Below are 24793 nucleotides of genomic sequence, written 5' to 3' on the forward strand. Positions count from 1 at the left end.
TTATTGTTTATTTTGGTAAGTGCGATAATGGTCTTGTGGTGTTTTGTTTTGTTTTTAAAAAACATAAGCTTTTCCTTCACAGTAAGAAAAAGGGAAAAAAATGATATGGACAGGATATTAGGTAATAGTATTGTGTTGATGTTAAATTTTTTGAATTTGGTCATTGTTTTCTGTGTAAGAGAATGTTCTCATATGCTGAAGTGTTTAGGGGTAAATGGAGATGAGGTCTGCAACTGACTTCAAAATGGGTCAGGAAAATAAAAAGTTGTAGAAAAGTGTTTGGGGGATAATTGAAAGATGATTGGCAGAGTATTGATAATGGTTGAAGCTGCACATTGGGTATGGTAGCTCATTATACTGCTCTCTCAACTGTTGTATATATTACACAGTTTTCAAAATAAAATGTAAAATGAAAAAATTACCTTATTGCGTGAGTTTTTGGTATTGTGAAGAATTGAAACTATGAATGATAAACTTCCACAGTGTTGGGGTTGTACTGTAATTTAATTTACTTGGGAATTTTAGACTGATTTGCCTTTCTTGGGAATTTTTTTCCCTAACAAAAAATGCTAAGACCATTCCTTTTCCTTTAATAGAGTAAAAAGAAGAAGAAAACAGATTTTATTCCCTACAGGGATTCTGTACTTACTTGGCTCCTTCGAGAAAATTTAGGTATGTTGACCACTAGTGAAAAGTAGTCATCTTTTTAACTTTGATTATCTTTTGTGGTTAATTGTCCTGTGTCTGTTTTGGAGACAAATAATCTCTAGATATTCATGTCACTACTTGAGTGTTCCCTGCCTGCTTTCATTTTTATTCCTAATTTCAGTTGGTTGGATTCCCTTGGTTTTAAGCCAGGGTATACTCCCGTATCTCATTTACTTCAGGGCATGAACTGTGCAGTAGTTGTTCCTCCCAACTCCCCATACCTGCTTCAGATTATTGCTCTTTCTTCAAAGTTATTTCAAAACTCCATGTTTCTCTGAGGTGCACAAAATTAGACATTGCCAACCCTTATTCCTCCTCATTGCTGATGTTTTCAGACCTTCAAATCACTGTTCTTCATTCACCTCTCCTACTGTTTTTTTTTTTCTTTTTTTTTTTTTTGAGATGGAGTTCACACTGTTGCCCAGGCTGGAGTGCGGTGGCGCAATCTTGGCTCACTGCAGCCTCCGCCTCCCGGGTTCAAGCAGTTCTCCTGCCTCAGCCTCCCGAGTAGCTGGGATTACAGGCACACACCACCATGCCCGGCTAATTTTTTTGTACTTTTAGTAGAGACAGGGTTTTGCCATGTTGGCTGGGCTGGTCTCGAACTCTTGACCTCAGGTGATCCACCTGCCTGGGTGAAAGAGTGAGACTCCCTCTCAAAAAAAAAAAAAGAAATTTGACATTACATTAAATCTTAGGATCTGAGGTTACAATAACAGATTTGACACAGTCCATAAAATTTTTCTTTTAAAATGAGTGTGATTTGAGATACTCATGATTAATCTTTTTAGGTGGCAATTCCCGGACTGCAATGGTTGCTGCTCTGAGCCCCGCGGATATCAACTATGATGAGACTTTGAGCACTCTGAGGTACTTTCTTTTGATCTCAGTAGCAACATAGACCACATTGCCATCAGAAGCCATTTTGTGATACCATGGATATTTTTATGCTGTCTGGGTAGTTATTTATGTAAATAATGTTCCTTTCCTCTCATAACAGGGAAAACTTAGGGAAAAAGTGATTTGTATTATAATAGAATTTACCTCTTTATGGTTTTCAGTTTCATTAGGAAAGGTATGAACTTTTTATTTTTTTATCCCTCATGGATACCTAGATAAGGCAGGAGCTTTTTCATAGGAAAGATTTTTAAATTGCTCAAGTGAGATTTTTGGGTAACTTTTAGATAATAGTGACATTTTCTTACTCATTTCTATAAAAAGAAGTGTCCCCCTTCTTGTGGTGTTTGTCATTATAGAAATGCTGAAGTCAGCTGGGCGCGGTGGCCCCCACCTGTAATCCCACCACTTTGGGCGGCTGAGGTGGGCGGATCACTTGAGGTCAGGAGTTTGAGACCAGCCTGGCCAACATGGTGAAAACCCCATCTCTACTAAAAATACAAAAATGAGTCGGGCGTGGTGCCATGCACCGGTAAGCCTAGCTACTCAGGAGGCTGAGGAAGGAGAATTGCTTGAACCTGGGAGGCGGAGGTTGCAGTGAGCTGAGATGGCGCCACTGCACTCCAGCCTGGAGACAGAGCGAGACTCCGTCTCAAAAAAAAAACAAAAGAAAGAAAGAAATTCTGAAGTCATAATAAATAATAAAATTATAGGAATATGTGGCAATATTAAAAAATTACCAACATAGCCAGGTGCAGTGGTGTGCACCTGTAGTCCTAGCTACTTGGAAAGCTGAGGCAGGAGGATCACTTGAGCACAGGAGTTTGAGGTCAGCCTAGGCAACATAGACTCTGTCTCTTAAAAAAAAAAAAAGAAAAAACAATTACCAACAGAATGTTCATAAGAAGTTTTTTTTGTTTGTTAGTTTTTGTTTTTGAGATGGAGTCTTGCTATGTGGCCCAAGCTGGAGTGCAGTGGCAAGATTGTAGCTCACTGCAGGCTCAGACATCTGAGCTCATGTGATCCTCCTACTTCAGCCTCCCAAGTAGCTAAGACTATAGGCGCATGCCACTAGGCCTGGCTAATTTTTAAAAATTTCTTGTAGAGATGGGGGGTCTTATTATGTTACTCAGGCTGGTTTCAAATTCCTGGCCTCAAGTGATCCTCCCCACTTGGCCTCCTAAAGTGTTGGGATTACAGGTGTGAGCTGCCGCCCAAGGCCTATTTTTTTATGTATGAGTAGGTTTCATTACTTTAGTTTGGAACTCTCTACGCTTCTTCCATGAAAGACACTTGATGTAATGGAATAAACACTATACAGTCTCATAGTTGGGTTTAAGTCCTCTCGCTGTTATTTCCATTGTGATCTTGGGCAAATCGCTTAAATTCGTCTGAGCCTTTTTCTTCATCTTTAATAGGTACTATAAAGCTTTATACAAATGTATTATTATCAAGGCTCATAAAATGTAAACACTCAGGATATTTGATTTAGAGATAATAGTATGTTACTTATGAGAAGTAGAACATATGAGAAATGACAAGAATGAATTTTCTTTTTGGATCTAGATATGCAGATCGTGCAAAACAAATTAAATGCAATGCTGTTATCAATGAGGACCCCAATGCCAAACTGGTTCGTGAATTAAAGGAGGAGGTGACACGGCTGAAGGACCTTCTTCGTGCTCAGGGCCTGGGAGATATTATTGATAGTAAGTGAATTAAGGATCATTACAAAATCTAATCCTTTCTTCTTCAAGGTTCTTATTCAGGGTTCTTATATTTAAAATAAACTTGAAGTTAAGGAGCATGATGAAGCTAAATGGTAGTGAAAATGTTTTGTTTTTTTTCTTTTTCCTTAAAAAACCCAATGGAAATGATCTCTAGATTCCTTTATGTAATATGTACCAGGCTATCCATTTGAACTCATGAAATTAGTTTTTAAATCACAAATATGTCACTAGTATTTTTGTTAGAATTCTGTTTTAGATCAGCAGTGAAGTTTATTTGGAATGTTAAACCGTTATCACTGAGCAATTAATTACTTCATAGAAATGTTATGTGAAATTTTGAGTTTTGTTTCATGGGTCGCTCTGGATTAGTGTAGTGGCAGTAATATAAGAAACGTACCATTCAAGCCTACCTTCAGATAAGATTCACCTTTGAATGGCCCCCGCCTCCTGTAAAATGCTAGAGTGCCCCCTGCTGCCTATGAACATATGAAGGGGAAAAGTTCAATTCCTATGAAGTTCAAGAACTACACTTCCAGAGAGTATTGTTTTACAATGTTGTATTAAAATTTATCTTAAAATATCTTAAAAAATCTTCGTGATGTGCCTATCCAATGGCTTATTCAGAAGTTCTCTTAAGTGAGTAAAATGGATTATTCATATAGGAATAGAATATGGTAGAATATGGGTTAGTTTAGTAAAACATTTTTTTAGTGTAAAATTAATCTTATATTCCTTGAAGTTCTAATAAGATTTTCAAGGCCTCTTCTAGTTTAATTCTTCTTATTGATTAGAGTCCGAGTTTAGATGAATACCGTTTGTAAAAATGATACCATATTCTAAGTATTAACTTTTCATCTCCCCAAATGCCAAAAACTGCTCTGTTCCCTATCTATGTCACTACTGAACCTGAACTTTGACCCTTCTCGTATTTTCCCTCCTGCTTACCTTCAGTTGATCCATTGATCGATGATTACTCTGGAAGTGGAAGCAAATGTGTGTATTTCACATATTGGTTATTTCCAGTACTCTGACTTGCTAATCTGCCTCTGCTGGATCAGCCTTAAAATGAGCTTTGCATGCCGGCAATCCTTACAGAGAAATCCCAGACAGAGCATAGTATAGAATCAGAAATGATCCTATTTTTGCCCTTCTTCATTTAGCAAACTAATCTTTGCTGAATTTCAGTTTGTGGCTTGAGTGAAGTTGAAAGGCTTAAGAATCTCTTGCTGCTTCTGCTCTTCAGTTTTTCCCTTTGTGATTAAATTAAATCAAAAAATCATAGATGATAGCAACTGACACTTACTGATTGTGCATAATATGCCAGGCCCTATTCTAGGCACCTTGAATATATTGTCCCTTTTAATTCTGTTAATGGCTCTGAAAATATTTTCTTATGTTCCTTTTACCAATAATCATTTTTAGTCAGCAAAACTATCTGTGATTTAAGAGCTCTGTAAATGTTGGGCTAAGACTCATGAGTACTTGTGCTAAGTTGCTTTTCTCCATATCTTGGGCCTCGGAATGATTAGATAAACGTTTTTTCCTTTTTTTTTTTAAGACAGTCTCACTTTGTCACCCAAGCTGGAGTGTAATGACATGATCATGGCCCACTGCAGCCTTGAACTCTTGGGCTCAAGTGATCTTTCCAGCTCAGCTTCCTGAGTATCTGAGACTACAGTTGTTCGCTGCCATACCTGGCTAATTTTTTAATTTTTAATTTGTAGAGGTGAGGGGTCTCATTATGTTTCCCAGGCTGGTCTGGAACCCCTGACCTCAAGCAGTCCTCCTGCCTCGGCCTCCCAAAGTGCTAGGATTATAGATGTCAGCCACCACACCCAGCTATTCCTCTTTTCATAAGTCACAAATTAAAATAACTGAGGTGTCTAAAATGACTCAAACATTTTTAGAGAGTCACATGAACCCCATTATTCTCTCCATATATATCTTAAGTTGGTGAGGAAATTATTTCTTACCCTTTTAAGGTAATTCATCAAGAAATTGTTATTTTAGAAGAAAAATGTCTTGATTTTGGGGTTAATTTTTCGATTCGTACTGAGTTGTTTCTTCTTTTTTCTTTTCTTTTTTGAGATGGAGTCTTGCTTTGTCGCCAGGCTGGAGTGCAGTGGCGGAATCTCGGCTCACTGCAACTTCCGCTGCCCGAGTTCAAGGGATTTCTCCTGCCTCAGCCTCCCGAGTAGCTGGGACTATAGGTGCACACCACCACGCCCAGCTTATTTTTATATTTTTAATAGAGATGGGATTTCATCGTGTTGGCCAGGATGGTCTCAATCTCTTGACCTCGTCATCCTCCTGCCTCGGTCTCCCAAAGTGCTGGTATTACAGGTGTGAGCCATCGAGCCCGGCCACCTGAGTTGCTTTTTTCTACAGTAAGGCATGTAATGAGGCCTGACAGACAGTGAGAAAATGCATAGGAGAAATCAAATATAGCCCTGGCTGTGGTTATGAGGTTAGGGCTTAAAGGCACTATAATGTCCTGATACAGAAGTAACTCTTGGACTGCAACAGCTCTGTCTGAGATTTCCAAAGCTCAACGATACTGGTGTGGAAAAGGTGCCTTCTTCTTTTTGCTTTTGTGCTCAAGGTGTTGCTGCTGCCAGCTTGTTGCCTACCTCTTTTCTTAGCAGCTGCGGCATTTCCTGAAAGACCATGCATGACTAAGTTTTAATTCTGTATTCCTGAGGGAAAGCAGCCCTGACTACTTCTCAGTTTCCATTTTGATCTATTTCTCTTAATTCCTTTTAGGGCTTGCATGTGACCATTGGACCTAAACTCTGTCCATCCTGGTCTTTTCCCCCGATGGCTAATTTTTTGCTCTAATCCCTATCCCCCTTTTAAAAGATGCCACTTTGCTTGTTGCCCTATGTTCTGTATTTGCAGATGGTGGTTTTCAAACTGTCTTGAAGCAACCACTGGCTTTAAGGGAGTTAAAAAACTGGCTTTAATTAAATAGTAGAGATGAGTAAGCCCAGGGAGAACTAATAGTATTTTTTTCCAGCTATGTGTATTGACTCATCTCCTTTAAGGAAAACTTACTTAGTTTTGCTATGAATTTTAATTTCTCAGAGTTAGAAATAAGCTAATTTTAAAGTTAGATTGCACCAATACTTATGATTTACCTTTGGTATCTTTTTGCGAAGGATGACTAATGAAAGAAAGTAATGAAAGAAAGTACAAACAGCAAATTAATTAATTTTGTTGTTTGTGGCTTAAATTTTTTTTCTTTTACCAATACTGAGTTTAAAAGCAAAATTAACAGTTCTATTAGAGACTTAGTAAATGGAAGTATGTTCCTAAAACGTGCATTTTATACTAGGAAGCAGGCTTAGCAGTGACCCATGATTGTACTGTTAGGCTAATTAAGGGCCTTAAATTAGCAAATAATCAGCCTTATTTTTTGCTTGCTCTGACAGAAGAATGGAACCTACACTAAAACTCATTAATCTGCTAATTGTTCTTCCCTGTTGAGGCAATCAATTAGTCCTGAGTTTTTAACTAGGACTTATACAAAATTCCTCTCATTTCTATAATTACCCCTTTTTTATTTAAGACATATTAAAAATCCTTTTAGCATGTTGAAATGTTGCCATACAAAGCATACTACTCAGTGCACAAATTTTGTTTTAACTATAACATTTTCTTGGAAATTTTTGCTGAATTACATATAACACTGAGCCAGACTAATATGGATTATTATTGATAAATAAATGATCATTGTTTTCCCCTTACTATTACAAACTACTGGAAAAGTGTAAATCTGAAGACATTGTAGACTGGGAACACTAGAAAGACTAAATGGAAGATAGTTTGGCCTTTTTAGGGAGAGTGCCTAAGCAGTATCCTTTGAGGCTCTGGTTTATCCCCCTGCGAGATACAGTGTTAACCTACATTGGAATCTTTTAGTTTGTAAATGCAGAAATGATTCTGAACCTCTAGGATACCACTATTAAAGACAGACATGTTTTAGAACTGCCATCTAGAACAGTTGTAACCTGTGTTTGTATTATAGCGTGTCTTGGTCTTGGCGCTTTAATGCTGTCCTTTCTTACAACGATATTCCTTCCTGTCTTTTTCTTCCTCTACTTCTTTCCCTTTTCCCTACTTTTTCTGCCTTCTCTTCTTTCTATCTCCCAGATCTGAAAGATTTTCAGAACAATAAGCATAGGTACTTGCTAGCCTCTGAGAATCAACGCCCTGGCCATTTTTCCACAGCATCCATGGGGTCCCTCACTTCATCCCCATCTTCCTGCTCACTCAGTAGTCAGGTGGGCTTGACGTCTGTGACCAGTATTCAAGAGAGGATCATGTCTACACCTGGAGGAGAGGAAGCTATTGAACGTTTAAAGGTAAGTAATAGTTCAGACTGAACACAAGGTATTCTATATAGCTCCACAAGGAAGAACTAGGAGTAAAAATCACTAAGATTTCGACTCAGCATATGGAGAACTCTCTGACTCTTAGAGGTATCCTGAAAATTGAATTTTCTGCTTTGTAAGTTAATTTATTTTCACTAGAATGCCTGAGTCTGACATGGCCAGGCAGAGTTGGGAAAAGTGCATGGGCAGTTCATAGGCTGGCAAGGCGGAGTAACGGATTAATAGATGTGTACGTTAATTCTGGGGTAGTACTTCAAGTTACAGTGAAATTGTTTTGTTAGAAATTTATTTGGAAATGTGGTTTCATTCAAAGATGGAATTCTGTGTAGAGCCATGCCTCTGTTAATAAGGATAAAGTTTGGGCTGGGCGTGGTGGCTCATGCCTGTAATCCCAGCACTTTGGGAGGCCGAGGCGGGTGGATCACGAGGTCAGGAGATCAAGACCATCTTGGCTAACACGGTGAGACTTTGTCTCTACTAAAAATACAAAAAATTAGCCAGGTGTGTTGGCGGGCACCTATAGTCCCAGCTACTCCTGAGGCTGAGGCAGGAGAATGGCATGAACCTGGGAGGCGGAGCTTGCAGTGAGCCGAGATCGTGCCGCTGCACTCCAGCCTGGGGGACATGTGAGACTCCGTCTCAAAAAAAAAAAAAAAAAAAGATTGAACATTTGAGTAGCTGTTCCAGGTTTATTCAGATACTTATTAAGTTATATCTTCTAGAAGTTCACAGAAAGCCTTGATACCCTATGATTACTGTACAGGAAGGTTATCTCCTCCTACGCTGGTACCCATGGAGTCACAGGGCCATAGTGCTGCATGTATGCAGATTACTGGCCTATGGCTCCCAGCTTTGCTGTTGGAGGTATTTCCCAGCCCCTTGCTGGCTCTGTCAGGTTCGATCTTATCTCTTTGTATGAATACGAAAGTTAAGAGCAGCAGAGCCTTCTGACTGATAGCTGCTTCTCATCCTCCTCAATTAATTCAATGCACAGACAGTTGTCACCTGCAGTGCTGAAAGCTGTGCAGGAATCCTACCACCCATCAGATGACTGTGACAGCATCATCTGCTTTGAAGCAAATATTTTTTCTTTCCCTACTTGTCACCTCCAGGAAGATAGTTTGACCCATACGTTTTAGCCATTGTGTTCAAGAGTGCTAGAGTAGGGGACACAGGGAGGACAAGGAACACTTTTTAAGAGTCTGAGAAGTTGCAGTCATGCTGCCAGCCAGTAGTCCTCTTCACAGTCACTTGGTATTCCCCTTGACTGCCACTCATGCAAGGATGATAGAGAACAGTGACACATTGACACATTTAATAGGTAAAAGGCTTGCTGAAAAACTCTAACACTAAAGTGAATTAAGCTTGATGATTGAATATGTCAGATGCTTTCATTTTAATTTTCATGTGAGGCTGAAAAAGATTTTATATGAAGAAAGAGGTTCTGCTTTTTCTTTCTTAATCAGCCTACCTTTTCCCTTGACATTTTACTTACTTCAAAAGTACAGTGTGGGCCGGGCATGGTGGCTCACACCTGTAAACCCAGTACTTTGGGATGCTGAGGCAGGAGGATCATTTTAGCTCAGGAGTTTAAGGCTGCAGTGAGCTGTGATTGTACTGCTGCACTCCAGCCTGAGTGACAGAGCAAGACGCTATCTCAAAAAAACATGCTTTAGAAACAAAAATAAGGCCGGGCACGGTAGCTCATGCCTGTAATTCCAGCACTTTGGGAGGCCAAGGTGGGCGGATCATCTGAGGTCAGGAGTTCAAGACCCACCTGGCCAACAGTGAAACCCCATCTCTACTGAAAATACAAAAAAATTAAGCCAGGCGCAGTGGCTCATGCCTGTAATCCCAGCACTTTGGGAGGCTGAGGCAGGCAGATCACTTAAGATCAGGAGTTCAAGACCAGCCTGGCCAACATGGTGAAACCCCATCTCAACTAAAAATAAGAAAATTAGCCGAGCATGGTGGCACATGCCTGTAATCCCAGCTGCTTGGAGGGTGAGGCACAAGAATCACTTGAACTTGGGAGGCGGAGGTTGCACAGCCTGGAGATCGCGCCATTGCACTCCAGTCTGGGTGGCAGAGTGAGACTCTGTCTCAAAAAATAAATAAATAAAAATAGAAAAATTAGCCGGGCGTGGTGGCGTGCATCTGTAGTCCCAGCTACTTGGGAAGCTGAGGCAGGAGAATCCCTTGAACCCAGGAGGCGGAGGTTACAGTGAGCTAAGATCGCACCACTGCCCTCCAGCCTGGGCAACAGAGCGAGACTCCATCTCAAAAAAAAAAAAAAAAACAAAAATAATGTTCTTGTTTCTTCCTTCAGAACATGTAAGTGGAAAGTAAGTGAAGTTCTGCAACACCTAGCAAAGGGAGAACTAGTGAGAAATCTATCCATTAAATGTTGTAGGCTGCAGGATAACTTTTGCTGTTGGTAAAATTGACTTTGAAATTTTACTAAAGACCTTACTGAAGAGGAGTGGTAAGACTCCATTCACACATTTTCTCACAATAGGCGTCAGTGACCATGTGGCTTTGCAGGGCTCTTTTCAGAGCCAGAGTGAGAAATAGGGAGCTCCTTGGGAATGAGAAGTAAAACTCCCACTACTGAGTCCTTAATATAAAATGTTCTTTTTCTTTGGGGATTTTAAGTCTTAACTATTTGCTTATTAAAGCCTTAGCGCATGCACTTGAGATTACCCTTTCCTTTGACATTCCTCTTGATGTAAAGGAGAAATTTCTCCCTAACTGCCAAGTGGGACCAATTGAAAATAATGTCACATGTTAGGAGTCAAGACATTAACCAGACTCTTCAAGATTCAGGTTACCCAGTGTCTTCCAAATCATTTCTAGGGAATAACACTGTCATTCAGGGAACTCTCCCTCCAACTTCCCTATGTCCTACTAAAGCAAGACAAAACAAAACTGTATTACTTCAATCAGAAAACAAATTTCTCTGTTTTAATTCTTCCTTACACCAAAATAAAGAACTCTTCTGTTTTCCCTAGTTTTATTCTAGAAAGAAAACAGCTTCCTTAGGGTTTTGTGTTGTCTTGAGTTTTTAATGCAGTGTGGTAGTTCACTGAGGCATAAGTGCCTTAGTTCTGCTCTTATTTCGTGAATGGTGAGAATTCCTTTCGGGCAGACCTGCATTTTAATGCTGCAGGCAGATAACATCTTTCATCCATAGCGCCAGGGCAATGGTTGTGCAGTAGAAATGCTTGAGAATATCTAGGAACTGGGTTCCTAAGGCATGGTGCTGCAGGAGAAAAATATTATAATGGAAAACAGCAATAGAGGAGGTTAGTTTATTTTCCTAACATTTTATTTCCGTTTGTTTCTTTTTGACTTTAAAAAAGGTGAGTTGATTGGATACTGTTTTTACACATGATGTTGCTGTGGCTTTGTTCACTGAATAGCCTTTTTCCATGTGTTAGGTATTCATGTCACACCATTGTAAATATCTTTTTTTTTTTGAGACAGAGTCTCGCTCTGTTGCCCAGGCTGGAGTGCAGTAACGTGACCTCCGCCTCCCAGGTTCAAGCAATTCTGCTGCCTCAGCCTTCTGAGAAGCTGGGATTACAGGCATGCACCACCACATCTGGCTAATTTTTGTATTTTTAGTAGAGACGGGGTTTCGCCATATTGGCCAGGCTGGTCTCAAACTTCTGACTACAGGTGATCCGCCTGCCTCAGCCTCCCAAAGTGCTGGGATTACAAGCATGAGCCCCCATGCCAGGTCTTCCTGACGAATAAGGTTTTAAACATGCAGCTGTAGCCACAGCTCTTGTGTTTATTAGTCTGGCATCACAGTCAGTACTGTGAGTGCCGTTGCTTAGGCTTAGCCTATAAATATCCACAAATATCCATTACAGAAGCAGGCAAGGACAAATGCTGTGCTAAGCAGCCCAAGGGCCACATTCGGAACCCATTTAGGAAGCATGCTATGTTCAGTACAGTAAAACCTTGGTGATTCAATGGCTTCAACAAATGTTCTGTGTAGTAAGTGTTTTTCATGGAAATATTTCTAACTTGTCCTGGTGATTTCTCTGTTTTCTTAACTGAATCATCAAGAAGAGATTAAATTGTTTAGCTATATGAACATAATTTATTAACCAGTGCTGTACAAATAGCTAGAGATGCAGACAGATATGACGTGAGACCAAAGAGTGAATGACACCTGAGCCCGGCATTCCTCGGAGCTTAAAGAAGAGTTCCTGGTGTCCCTCTGTTTTTTGGAATTTTTTTTTTTTTTTTCAGAGAAAGGGAGGAGGATTAAAGGTTTATCTCCTCAACCCCTCATTTCTGAACCATGAATCCACATTTCAAGTTCATCTTACATTAGGCCCCTAGAGTGGGGGTATGGGAAGCCCTGGACACCAGCATGCCTACCTGCCAGCAGAATGAGTTGATGCTCCTAAGACTGAATGCTGTTTTGCACTTGGCTTCCCTTATTTATACTAAGTTTGCTACTCAGGCCTGAACAGAATATCCTTCACTTTTTCTTAACTTAGGGTGAACTGTTTCATAGAACATTTACTTGAAAGCCTACTGATCCTGCTTTATTTGAAGAAAGAATAGTGAGTCAGCAAATAGCTCTAGACCTGTCTCAGTGAGTAGTGTGGCCTCACTTAGCTTCTCTGGTCTGTTGGAACGCAGTGGCACCATCTTGGCTCAGTGCAACCTCTGCCTTCCAGGTTCAAGTGAATCTCCTGCTTCAGCCTCCCAAGTAACCGGGACTACAGGCGCGTGCCACTGCGCCTGGCTAATTTTTGTATTTTTAGTAGAGACAGGGTTTCGCCATGTTAGCCAGCTGATCTTGAACTCCTGTCTCTGGTCCAGTTTTCTTATCTCAAGAATGATTCCAGAATAAATGATTTCACAGGCTTTTTTTCAGCCCTGAAGTTGTGCTAATGTGACTCACAGTTATTATTTTCTCTAAGTTTCCCTCAAAGTTTTTAAAAATAGCTTTCTAGACAACCTAAAAATTGCAGCTGAAAACTGTAATGAAAATAAAAGTTGTACCTTACTCATTAAATCTCTTTTCTGCAAAGAGATCATGTTCTGATTTACCCTTCAGTTGGTAAGTAAAATTAAATTAGTCATATTAGAGTTGGCTACAAAATGGTAAGTGGATTCCTAGACAGTAATTTTGCTTTCTTAGAGTGAGTTCTACAGTTGCCCCAAAATAGGATGGCTTTAATATGACCAGATAATCCTCTGCTCTGAAATAACCTTTTTCTGAAGGTAATCAACTAGGAAGAAATATTTTTAAAATATCTCATATGTCAGTTTGTATTCCATAATCAACAGTTGGTTTGTTGTGGTTAGTACTATAATAAATACTAGTCAAGATGCCTTGTTTAGGTCGGGTACATCCCGTTGTCCTGTTTGTTCAAGGTTTTCACTTTGAGAAGATTGTATAGATTTCTACCCAGCCATCTTTAATAGACCTTAAAATTATGTAGGTTATATCATCAGCTTGTCTTGTATTTGCCTATTTAAAATCATATGCAGGGTGGGGCTGGGAGGAAAAGAAAAAAAGGAAAAAGGCAGTCATATGCAAAAGCATTTTCTTTTTTTAAAGAGGGGCTCACTGTGTTGCTCAGGCTGGAGTGTAGTGGTGCAGTCATAGCTCACTTATGCAGAAGCATTTAACACCACTCTTAATGGTTGTTGAATAACTTTTGTGGTGCTTTATAGATAAACTATTGAAAACTTGGTCCTTGGCCTTCTCACTTCGTAGGGAATTGTGTGGATTTGTCTTGCTCGCTGGCCGTCTAGTATGACACTTTTGTTCTCCACTTGTGGAGCGGCACGTGCACTGCATGGTAATCATTTCTGCTGAGGACTGTGTAGAGATGCCATTCAGGTAGCTGTTTTAGGCTTTCAGCCTCTGTGTGTGTTCTGAAGCCTAATGAGAGCCATTTCAGGTGGTTTTTGTCACCTTGCCACCCCCAACCGCAGACTTGTTCTAGCTTCTTCCATCTTGTAAGTATAACTCTTTTCTGAAAAAGTACCTCCTACATGGCTGCCATGATGTAAACCTTACTGATGCCCAGGTTCCTTCTTTCATCTGTTTTGCTCTTTGCCTACCTTTGCTGGTTGTTGTTGTTCTTCATCTTTCTTTTTCTTTTTTTTAATTTTATTTTAAATCATATCATCCTATTTGTTCCACCAAACTCATATACTATTTTGCTTTTGCAGCTGCTGCCTTGAATCTTTGCTCTTGCTTTTTTCACGTGTTCCCTTGCCTTTGGTATGTTTTTTGTTTTGAGGTAACATCCAATCATGTAATATTCTGGAAGTCCAAGAGATCCAGAAAGTCAAACACTAGACAACTTAAGGTTTATTACTCACAAGTGCTTTCTGTGTAGATATTTATGTTTTGGGGTCACAGGCTTCTTTAGTAACTTGTTATCATATGAATCATACATTGAAGTGTTTGATGAACTATAACACTTTTCCTTGTTAATCACTACTAGCGTTGTTACTATCATTTCATTATCATCATCTGACTTTCTTACTTCATCTCCATGACCAGCATTTTCACCTGTTTTGGCATGTGCTCATCCCCCTTTTTTGTACTCCTTTTCCTTCCATTCTTTGCCTAATTGCTACTTGTCCTTCATTTCTCTGTCTGGGCCTCACTCAGCCTTGATTCACCCATGTTACAGAGACCTATGAATACTCCAGTTCTGGCGCTTAGTACACTGTTCTCTTATCTCCTGCTGTATTCGTTCTCAGTCCTCAGACATGCTGCTCTAGCAACACATTATTCCTAGAAAACTCCAGGTACTTTCCCACTCTCAGCATACCCACATGGCAGCTTCTGCTCTTCTTTGATCTCTGCTCACATATCACTGACTCTGTGAGGCCTGTCCTGACAACCTCACTTTAGATTGCTCCCTCACCTACCCTTCCCCATGTGTTCTTTCCTTTTGTTGCTTTATTTTTCTCTGGAGCACTTGCCTCTATCTGGCATAAATTGTGTACTTATTGATTAAAATGGATTATATCATGGCAGGGCACGGTGGCTCACACCTGTAATCCCAGCACTTTGGGAGGCTGAAGCGGGCGGATCACCTGAGGTCAGGAGTTCAAGACCAGCCTGACCAATATGGTGAAACTCCATATCTACTAAAAATACAAAAACTTGCCGGACATAGTGGTGTGCACCTGCAGTCCCAGCGACTCGGGAGGCTGGGACAGGAGAATCGCTTGAACCTGGGAGGTGGAAGTTGCAGTGAGCCGAGATTGCACCACTGTACGCCAGCCTGGACGACAGAATGAGACTCTGTCTCAAACAGACAAACAAAATAAATAAATAAATAAATAAATAGGATTATATCAGTCTCCTTACTACGATGTAGATCTTATGAAGGCAGAGATTTTGTTCTCTGCCATATCCATAGGTGCCTTGAACAAGGCTTAATATGTAATGGGGTTGTATATAAGTATTGAATGAATAAATCATCACTTACTTCTCTCTCTCTCTAGTATATAGTAACCTCCTTGAGAGCAGGAAACATGTTTTGGTTCTTTTTAAATTAAATTAAATTTAATTTAATTAATTTATTTTTTAAATTTTACTTTATGTTCCAGGATACATGTGCAGAATGTGCAGGCTTGTTACATAGGAATACATGTGCCATGGTGGTTTGCTGCCCCTACCAACTCGTTATCTAGGTTTTAAACCCTATATGCATTAGGTTCTTATATTTATATAAGTGTAAACACTCAGCAAGTGATTAGTAAATTGTCACTTCAGTGCTGTGTGCCTTCAGATGCGATTTAATACTAAACCTTTCTATGTTGACTGTTGGGTTGTGTTCAGGAGATTAGTGTGTTATGGCGAAATTGTAGTGAAACAAAAGCAGTAAATACGTTTGGGAACTTTATTCTTTTTTTTCTTTTTCTGAGATGGAGTCTCGCTCTGTTGCCCAGGCTGCAGTGCAGTGGCGCGATCTCGGCTTGCTGCAAGCTCTGCCTCCCGGGTTCATGCCATTCTCCTTCCTCAGCCTCCCGAGTAGCTGGGATTACAGGCGCCTGCCACCACGCCCACGTGGATCATGAGGTCAAGAGATTGAGACCATCCTGGCCAACATGGTGAAACCCCATCTCTACTAAAAATACAAAAATTAACTGGGCGTGGTGGCACGTGCCTGTAGTCCCAGCTACTCGGGAGGCTGAGGCAGGAGAATCACTTGAACCCCAGAGGTGAGGTTGCAGTGAGCTGAGATCATGCCACTGCAGCCTGGTGACAGAGGAAGACTCCGTCTCAAAAAAAAAAAAAAGGACTTGGAGGATTTATTTGTTTGGGGTTGATTTAGTTTTAGGCCTAATCTTTATGATTCTTGTCTTACATATTAATAAAGGAAAAATCTCTTTACATTTAATTCTGGCCTGTATCCTCAAAGGGCATGATTTGCTTCTTGCTTTTCTAGCATGGTATGTTAAATTATAAGACTGTTTGCCGCTTTAACTGTGCACTTCCTTCCTTAGGAATCAGAGAAGATCATTGCTGAGTTGAATGAAACTTGGGAAGAGAAGCTTCGTAAAACAGAGGCCATCAGAATGGAGAGGTCAGGAGGTTAAAATCTGGAAATGTTTCTAAGTTTTCTAGGGGATGTGGGTTACTTTATCGTAAGAAAAGATAAAATATAAATTAAAATCAAATAATCTGCCCTTCTAAAACACAAAACGAAACCAAGAAAAATGGACAGGGATTTATGGCCAGTTGAATTTATGCTTTGAAATGACATCTACATATTTAAATATTATCTAGGGAGTCACAGGTTTAATAGTTACCATATTACATGTTGCTAGGGATTCATAAAAAATGGAAAATATTGGCCAGGCGCAGTGGCTCACACCTGTAATCCCAGCACTTTGGGAGGCTGAGGTGGGCGGATCACAAGGTCAGGAGATCAAGACCATCCTGGCTAACACAGTGAAACCCCATCTCTACTAAAAATACAAAAAAAATTAGCCGGGCATGGTGGTGGGCGCCTGTAGTCCCAGCTACTCGGGAGGCTGAGGCAGGAGAATGGCGTGAACCTGGGAGGCAGAGCTTACAGTGAGCTGAGATGGTGCCACTGCACTCCAGCCTGGGTGACAGAACAAGTCTCTGTCTCAAAAAAAAAAAAGGAATAGCCTCTTCTTTTCTTTTTTATATTAATATGCATATCATTTATGAATTATTGACTATCCCAAAGTCAGTTGAGACAAAGTTCTTATCTCAGTGAATATAACTTTAACAAAGCAAGATTTAATTTATTTTGAATGTGATGTTGCTTTTAGAAATAACTTCTCATTAATGATGAGATAAGCACATTATTTTATGTTTGCATTATTGGCTATAAACATGGCCAGTTGTTTATGCTTTGCAGGCTTTATTTTCCAATTCATATTAGATTGATTTAATTGACATTTTGGTATTAGTATTCTGATAAACCTGTTTTTTCCTAGAGAGGCTTTGTTGGCTGAGATGGGAGTTGCCATTCGGGAAGATGGAGGAACCCTAGGGGTTTTCTCACCTAAAAAGGTAGGAAGCAATGTTGTGAAATCTAATCAGACAGAGACACTTTTTGTTTGTCTTTGTTACTGGGGCACTTCATGTCTTTCAGGACCTACTCTCCCCCTTATTATCTTGATATTTGCCTTAATTTCAGATATTTCTGAATTCATCTTAGAGCATGGTCTTAAAGTACAAAGGCAGCCTATTTCTAAAATGCCTATCTTGTTTACTATTTGCAAAAGAAAAAACCTACAGGCAATATGTCTGTAACTTTTGGCCATGATTCAGTTTGTTTAGTCATCTTTATTTGTTGCTTTCTCTTAAATTCCCAGCCTAACCTAGCATACTTTCAGTTTTGGCTACTCTTTCATGTAGATTTTCCCATAGAAGTCGTCTACCCTGCTTTATAACTTTTTGGAACCAATTTCAGCTGTACAGGTTTGTGGAGAATAATACTGCTTCCATTTGCTTCTGCAATTTGTATTATAGACAGCCACTGTACTGAGTAAAGCAATTCCTGTCCCTATCCTTCTAGACTCCTCTGCTTCCTTCTTCATTTTTAAAAAAGTGTCTCCAATAGTTACCTTCCTTTTTACATAATCATAGTTATAAAGTAGTTAGGTAGCTTTTAGCTAATTAGAATAGTAAGGGTTTTTTTGTTTTTTTCTAAAACTAAGTTGCAAAGTCTTATTGGATACTAGAAAATGACTATCAAATGGTTATTTTGTGTGCTTATGTATCAGAGAATAGGAGAACATATATCGATGTACAAAGCATGTATTTTATGCCACTAGTAAATGGTCCTTTATTTCAAGTGACCTCACATTGGCTATTGGTGACTTAAACATCTTTATGCATAGGTTCTGTTGATGATCTCTCTAAGTTAGGATACAAGGGTGGTGAGTTTTGAATTGGTACTTTTATGTGATATGAAATATTCCTGTGGTTTTCGCTACAATTCTTCTGGTTACGTTTTTCTATCCTGGCCACATAACTTTTTTTTTTTTTTCAAATTCCAATGTGTTATTTTCAACAGAAAAGACTGATGTAAAGACATTTTAGATGCATATTGTAGAATAGAACAGTAAGTATTTTATATGGTTTTTTTTGTTTTTTTTTTTTTTGAGACGGAATCTCACTCTGTCGCCCAGGCTGGAGTGCAGTGGCGCAATCTTGGCTCACTGCAAGCTCCGCCTCCCGGGTTCACGCCATTCTCCTGCCTCAGCCTCTCCGAGTAGCTGGGACTACAGGCGCCCACCACCACGCCCGGCTAATTTTTTTCTATTTTTAGTAGAGACGGGGTTTCACCGTGGTCTCGATCTCCTGACCTCATGATCCGCCCGCCTCGGCCTCCCAAAGTGCTGGGATTACAAGCGTGAGCCACTGCACCCGGCTTTTATATGTTTATATTATGAAAGGTTAGTGGTTTTCACAGTTTTAATAGTTTTTCCTTCAGTAAGACATGTATTTATTCAGATATATTACTTAGGATTATATAGATTTTAGCAGTTACAGTTTTGGTGGAATTTAATTTTGCCTATGCATATATCTAAAGGTATTTTATAACATCTTACGGTGTTAAAAACTGTGAGGAAATTTTTTTTTTTTTTTTTTTTGACAGAGTCTCGCTCTGTCGCCAGGCTGGACTGCAGTGGTGTGATCTTGGCTCACTGCAAGCTCCGCCTCCCGGGTTCAAGCGATTCTCCTGCCTCAGCCTCCCGAGTAGCTGGACTGCAGGCGTGTGCCACCATGCCCAGCTAATTTTTGTATTTTTAGTAGCGACAGAGTTTCACCATGTTGGCCAGGGTGGTCTTGATCTCTTGACTTCGTGATCCACCCACTTCAGCCTCCCAAAGTGCTGGGATTACAGGCGTGAGCCACCGTGCCCGGCTGGAAAATTTTTATTATAACAACTAGTGAAAATATTATGCATTTAACATAAATCATAGATAACTTGAACAAATGTTGAGATGTAAACTGCATGGAATTCCAAAGTGAGATCTCTGCTTCCAAAGCTTTTTCTTACTTTAATTTTACCCATCTTGCTTTAGCTTTCTAGACTTCTGCATGAAAGGAAGGGATATACCAGTGACCACATCCAAACTCAGTCTTAGGACCTGTTTCTGAAATTCCATTTTTCAAATCATGATGTGCTTTAAAGAATGCTACCCACAAAGGGCTTTGACTTTCTCAAACCAGTCAAGTTCTTCAACTACAAAGGTGGATGCTAGTTGAGAAGATGTGGAGGTTTTTCAAATTTCTCTTTAACCATCTTTTATAGTTGCTTTTCCTGCCCCCTCATCTGACTCTTCTTTCATTCTTCCACATTTGCTGGCACTCTCTTGAGTAGATTTTGGCCTCAAGACCATGTGACTTATTTTTGGATTCCAGTGGGTTATTTTCACTGAGGAAGGTTGGTTTTTTTTTAAAAAGATTTTAGAAATTAATATTTTTAGAGTTAGATGAAGAGGATTGTTAGAAGATGTTTATATTATCGAATATCAGTAATTTTATTTTTTTCTTTAAGGTAAAGACTAGTAAATTAAAATCTTTTAAGGTAAAGACTAATAATAACTGAGATCATAGAAGAACTGATAAAAATTATAGTGGGAAGTGGTAGGGGGGTATGGGGACATTTTAATAAAAGTAAATATTTCTTGAGATTTTTACCCAGGCATTTACAAAAATTATAATTATTCCATTCAGAGAATTGGCTTGTCCTCATTTTTTCCTTGTGCTTTGACCTTATCAAAAATCGGGTCTTGTTTTTTTATCCCAGAACTCATGTTTTAAAATGGAATGCCAGGCACAGTGGCTCACTCCTATAGTCCCAACACTTTGGGAGGCCAAGGAGGGTGAGTTACTTGAGGTCAGTAGTTGGGAGACCAGCCTGGCCAACATGGTGAAACCCTGTCTCCACTAAAAATAGAAAAATTCGCCAGGCGTAGTGGCGAACGTCTGTAATCCCAGCTACTTGGGAGGCTGAGGCAGGAGAATCACTTGAACCTGGAAGGCAGAGGTTGCAGTGAATCAAGATCATGCCGCTGTACTCCAGACAGAGTGAGACTCTGTTTCAAATTAATTAATTAATTAATTAATTAAAATAAAATAGAATGCACTTGTTCCATTTGGTGAGGCCTGAAGAGAGTGTTTTCTCTTTATTATGGAACCACAACTAGGGATAAAAATAAATCCCTCTCTAGGCTCTGTGGAGAGTTGGAGAAGCCTGGCCTCTTGTAGGCCCCTATTGTTAACCACAGCTCTCTCATGGTGCCCTGCTCCAAATTGATCATCTGTAATCTTTTTCAGACCCCACATCTTGTTAACCTCAATGAAGACCCACTAATGTCTGAGTGCCTACTTTATTACATCAAAGATGGAATTACAAGGTATATTTCTTTCCTGTTTTGGTCACTTCATGTTTTTACCCCTCTTAGATAATCGAATAACTAAAGGGAAGGGGTTGAAAAAATTAATGTAATGATTTGCTGTATTTTTTGTCTGAAATAGTTACAAACTATCCTCTCTTTCCAAATAATGTGTTTTTGCCAGTGGAGCCAGTTAACATGTAGTTTTTCTCTGAAGACCCTAAATAATTTTTTTTCCTTCAACAAATATATATTCCTTAGGGATTTTATTTGACTCATGTCTTTTTATAATACTGTATGAGTTACATTGATATATCAGTGCTCCTTGTTTCTTATTCTAATGTAGAGAGGTTGATCATATGTGAGGATAGAATTCGTAGTTGAAAGCTTCTGATGCAACAAGGCAATAACCTTTTTTGTACGTACCAAAGGATATTCTTTGGAATAAAGAGGTTCGTTGTTTGTAGTGCTTTCTGTGTCTGAATTTCCCTGGGAAACACTTTCTCTTGTGTTCAGGGTTGGCCAAGCAGATGCTGAGCGGCGCCAGGACATAGTGCTGAGCGGGGCTCACATTAAAGAAGAACATTGTATCTTCCGGAGTGAGAGAAACAACAGTGGGGAAGGTGAGCATTCCTGGCTGGAGCTTCAGCAACAACCTTTTCATTTTATATTATGAGAAATCCTTAAGACTTTGTATTCTCTGTCTATCAGTAATACTTTCTTATATAATCTAATTCTGAAAAATGGAGAGACCTGGGCTGCTTATGAATGCAGAGATGGACAAGGCTACTTTACATGAAAATAGCTTGGACAAAAGAAGCCCTTTTGTTACTGCCAAGAACTGAGAAGGACATAGGCAGTTAGGCTTGGTCTGGAATGTTAATTATTTAATAGAAAAGTAAGAAAATAGCAAATATCCTGGGTAATAGGAGATTTGAAGGACATTAAGTCTTAACCCAGCAGAATTTATTTTTATCTAAAAGGGAAGAAAAAGTCAGTCTTGATTTTTGCCTGAGTTATTAACAAAACAATTTAATGATTTTTTTCTGTTATATAATTCACTCATTCCCTTATCAAAATATTAGCTTTTCAGTCTTTAGTTTCTGGTTATTACCTATGTCTCATCCTTACAATTTCTGACGGTTCTGAGTTTTATTGACTGAACTGTCAGAGATCACTGAAACTAATATTTCCTATCATCTTCTTAGGTTTATCAAATAGAGTTAAATGTTCTTGTGTTAGCCATAGCCCCAGATAGCCTCTTCTATTGGGACTAGTTCTGGTACCCCAAAATGAACTACTGTATAGACAACTTCAGCCACTTGATTGATTGCAGGGATTTATTCTACTTACCACAAATCCTGATAAGCAGCTGCTTTCCATTATTTGATTCCAGTAGTTTGTGATGATAACATTAGTTTGTGTTTGTTCCTCTTAGTTATCGTGACCTTAGAGCCCTGTGAGCGCTCAGAAACCTACGTAAATGGCAAGAGGGTGTCCCAGCCTGTTCAGCTGCGCTCAGGTGAGACTGGGAGAGGTTTGCCGTCTTCAGCAATGTGCACATGGCTTCTGTGACAACTCTAATTTTTGACTGTTTAAAGGCTGAAGTAATAGTCAGCATTAGGATTTTTGTTCCTGTAAAAACAGCAGCTCTGAAAGCTATCTTTTCACATTAGGGAGGGGTGAGGTTATTAAATAGATACTATATATTTAAAAAATTATTTCTTAACCCTATTTTTCTGTTTTGTGCTAGGAAACCGTATCATCATGGGTAAAAACCATGTTTTCCGCTTTAACCACCCGGAACAAGCACGAGCTGAGCGAGAGAAGACTCCTTCTGCTGAGACCCCCTCTGAGCCTGTGGACTGGACGTTTGCCCAGAGGGAGCTTCTGGAAAAACAAGGAATTGATATGAAACAAGAGATGGAGAAAAGGTAATGCACAGTTACGCAGCCCATATGACTGTTTCTTCTTTTAAACATGTAATATTAATAGCATTCTTGATTTTTTTTTTTTTTTTTTACTTCTAGGCTACAGGAAATGGAGATCTTATACAAAAAGGAGAAGGAAGAAGCAGATCTTCTTTTGGAGCAGCAGAGACTGGTAGGAGTCCTGAATCTGCTAAACTGTTGGGAAAAGGGCAGCTTGTTCCCATACTTTCCCTGTTCCACAGAGCAGCACTCACCCGAATTGCTTCTGTCTCAATGATACCAAGCACTATTCTTTAATTTCCTTAATGGAGAATGAACTTAAATCTCCCGGTAGCCTTAGCCTGAAAAAAGAGTCCACAGAGGTACTCTTTTGGGCTTTTTATGTCTTAAAGCCAAATCTTTACTTCTGTTACAACCAAATACTTTTTAAGGAAATAGAGCTTTTCTGGTAGCCTTTGCCTCTTGATAGTGGTTTTGGAATTTGCTTCAGTGGTGGTTCTTTAAATGATAATTACTCTGAATATTGAATTTGGTGAGAGTTTGCCTTGGTTTTGTTTCTGATCACTTGATAGTACTAATTCTCTGCTCTTGGGCTGACTTTGGGATTGTTCTTACGCTGGGCAGATTTTTTTTTTTTAAGTTAAACTGTGTCTAAAAGTGTTGCTGCACAGTTGCATGTGTTACTCCTTTCCTGTTCCCCTGCATGGAGTCTGAATTCTCAATCAGGTTCTCAGTGGCATGTGTGGTAGCAGTGGGAGCAGAGGCTGCATACCCAGCCCGGACAGGACAGAAGGCCTGCTTCCTTTGAGGAAAGGAGGATTTGAGTGAGCAGCTGGAAAGTCTGTTTAAGGTCCCAGCTATTGATATAATACTAATGGCTTCAGCGTTTTGTAATGGTAATTGATTTCCCAGATTTGATAGAAACTGAATCTCATGAATAAATAAGTTGACCCATTAGTTAGATTTTCATTTTTAAAGCCAACCAAACAACCCATTTTGGTTAACAAAGCTGTGGTTATAAGAACCTTCTCAGCATTCATTTGCTATGTAAGAATAAAGTATAACTAACCTTTGGATACTGTGGATGCAGTTTAGGAAGTTCTCATTTTTTAAGATTCAGTTGTATCTTTCTTTTAAGATAAGTGAGCATTAGGGAGAAAATTCAAGCACTGGCTTCTTTCCTTAGTATAAAATACAGCATGTAAACTACAGCCTTATAGTCATGCTCTGTGCTTTGGAGAAGAAGGGGCTAGTGCTAAGTGGGCCAGAAACACGAAGGACTTGAGCAAGAGCAACCTTTTCCAGAGTACCTCAGTTCTCAGGCATGGGTATGGATTAAACCAGTTAGTTTGTTATCTTGTAAATTATAGTAAAGCCCTAAAAAGAATGGATTGTAAGAATAAATCAAGGGTTTGGGGCAAGATAATAGCAGTGTTACCGACAGAGGCTCTTTAGGAGGCCTTTTTAGCATTTTTTAATGAAAACGGAAAGAACTAGCTACAATGTGATTAGTGGCTTGAAAGGTTTGTGACACAGGAAGTCTTTTATCTTAATAATGTAGTACATTCTAATAACATGCCTCTGATGGTCTGTGAGAGATCAAACGAGGATAGGTGTAATTAAGCTCTATTATTAACAATAATGCCTTGTATTTGTATAGTGCTTTATAATTTACAGAGAGCGTTAACATCCATCAATTTATTTGACCCTCAAAACAACCCTCTTTGTTTACTTATGCATATGTATAAATAAAATATGTAATATTACCTCCAGTTGAGGAAACCAAAACTTGGCTGGGTGCGGTGGCTCACGCCTGTAATCCCAGCACTTTGGGAAGCCGAGGCGGGTGGATCACCTGAGGTCAGGAGTTTGAGACCAGCCTGGCCAACATAGTGAAACCCCATGTCTACTAAAAATACAAAAAAGTAGCTGGGCATAGTGGCGGGCTAATCCCACCTACGCAGGAGGCTGAGGCAGGAGAACCACTTGAACCCGGGAGGTGGAGGTTGCAGTGAGCCGATATTACGCCATTGCACTCTAGCCTGGGCAACAAGAGCCTAACTCCATCTCAAAAAAAAAAATAAAATAAAAATGTAGATACTGATTGAGTAAGTCTGGGTTGGGACCTGAGTGTGCATTTCCAACAAGCTCCTAGGTGATGCCAATGCTGCTGGTCCTGGGACCTCACTTAGAGTAACTAAGCACGGCAGAATAAGGATGCCTGGTGCTGTCCATAACCAAG

General features: G+C 39.6%; 1 protein-coding gene across 13 annotated transcripts in view; it reads left to right on the forward strand.

The window, feature by feature from the left end:
- KIF1B (kinesin family member 1B) overlaps nt 1-24793 on the forward strand; it is a 170583-nt gene that overhangs the window by 59251 nt on the left and 86539 nt on the right. For 6 of the 13 annotated variants that reach the window (XM_032758877.2, XM_032758881.2, XM_032758871.2 and 3 more), the window contains 11 exons: nt 597-672; nt 1500-1578; nt 3172-3314; nt 7566-7699; nt 16238-16317; nt 17204-17279; nt 20562-20641; nt 21137-21243; nt 22059-22142; nt 22374-22554; nt 22651-22723. In XM_032758877.2, the coding sequence (XP_032614768.2) occupies nt 597-672; nt 1500-1578; nt 3172-3314; nt 7566-7699; nt 16238-16317; nt 17204-17279; nt 20562-20641; nt 21137-21243; nt 22059-22142; nt 22374-22554; nt 22651-22723 (1113 nt within the window). Of the gene's footprint in view, nt 1-596; nt 673-1499; nt 1579-3171; nt 3315-4286; nt 4329-7487; nt 7700-16237; nt 16318-17203; nt 17280-20561; nt 20642-21136; nt 21244-22058; nt 22143-22373; nt 22555-22650; nt 22724-24793 lie in introns of all 13 variants that reach the window. The other 7 variants (XM_058443749.1, XM_032758878.2, XM_032758867.2 and 4 more) reach the window with 2 other exon arrangements.

The sequence above is a fragment of the Hylobates moloch genome, unplaced genomic scaffold (genome assembly GCF_009828535.3).
Source record: "Hylobates moloch isolate HMO894 unplaced genomic scaffold, HMol_V3 SCAFFOLD_9, whole genome shotgun sequence".
NCBI classification, from domain to species: Eukaryota; Metazoa; Chordata; class Mammalia; order Primates; family Hylobatidae; genus Hylobates; species Hylobates moloch.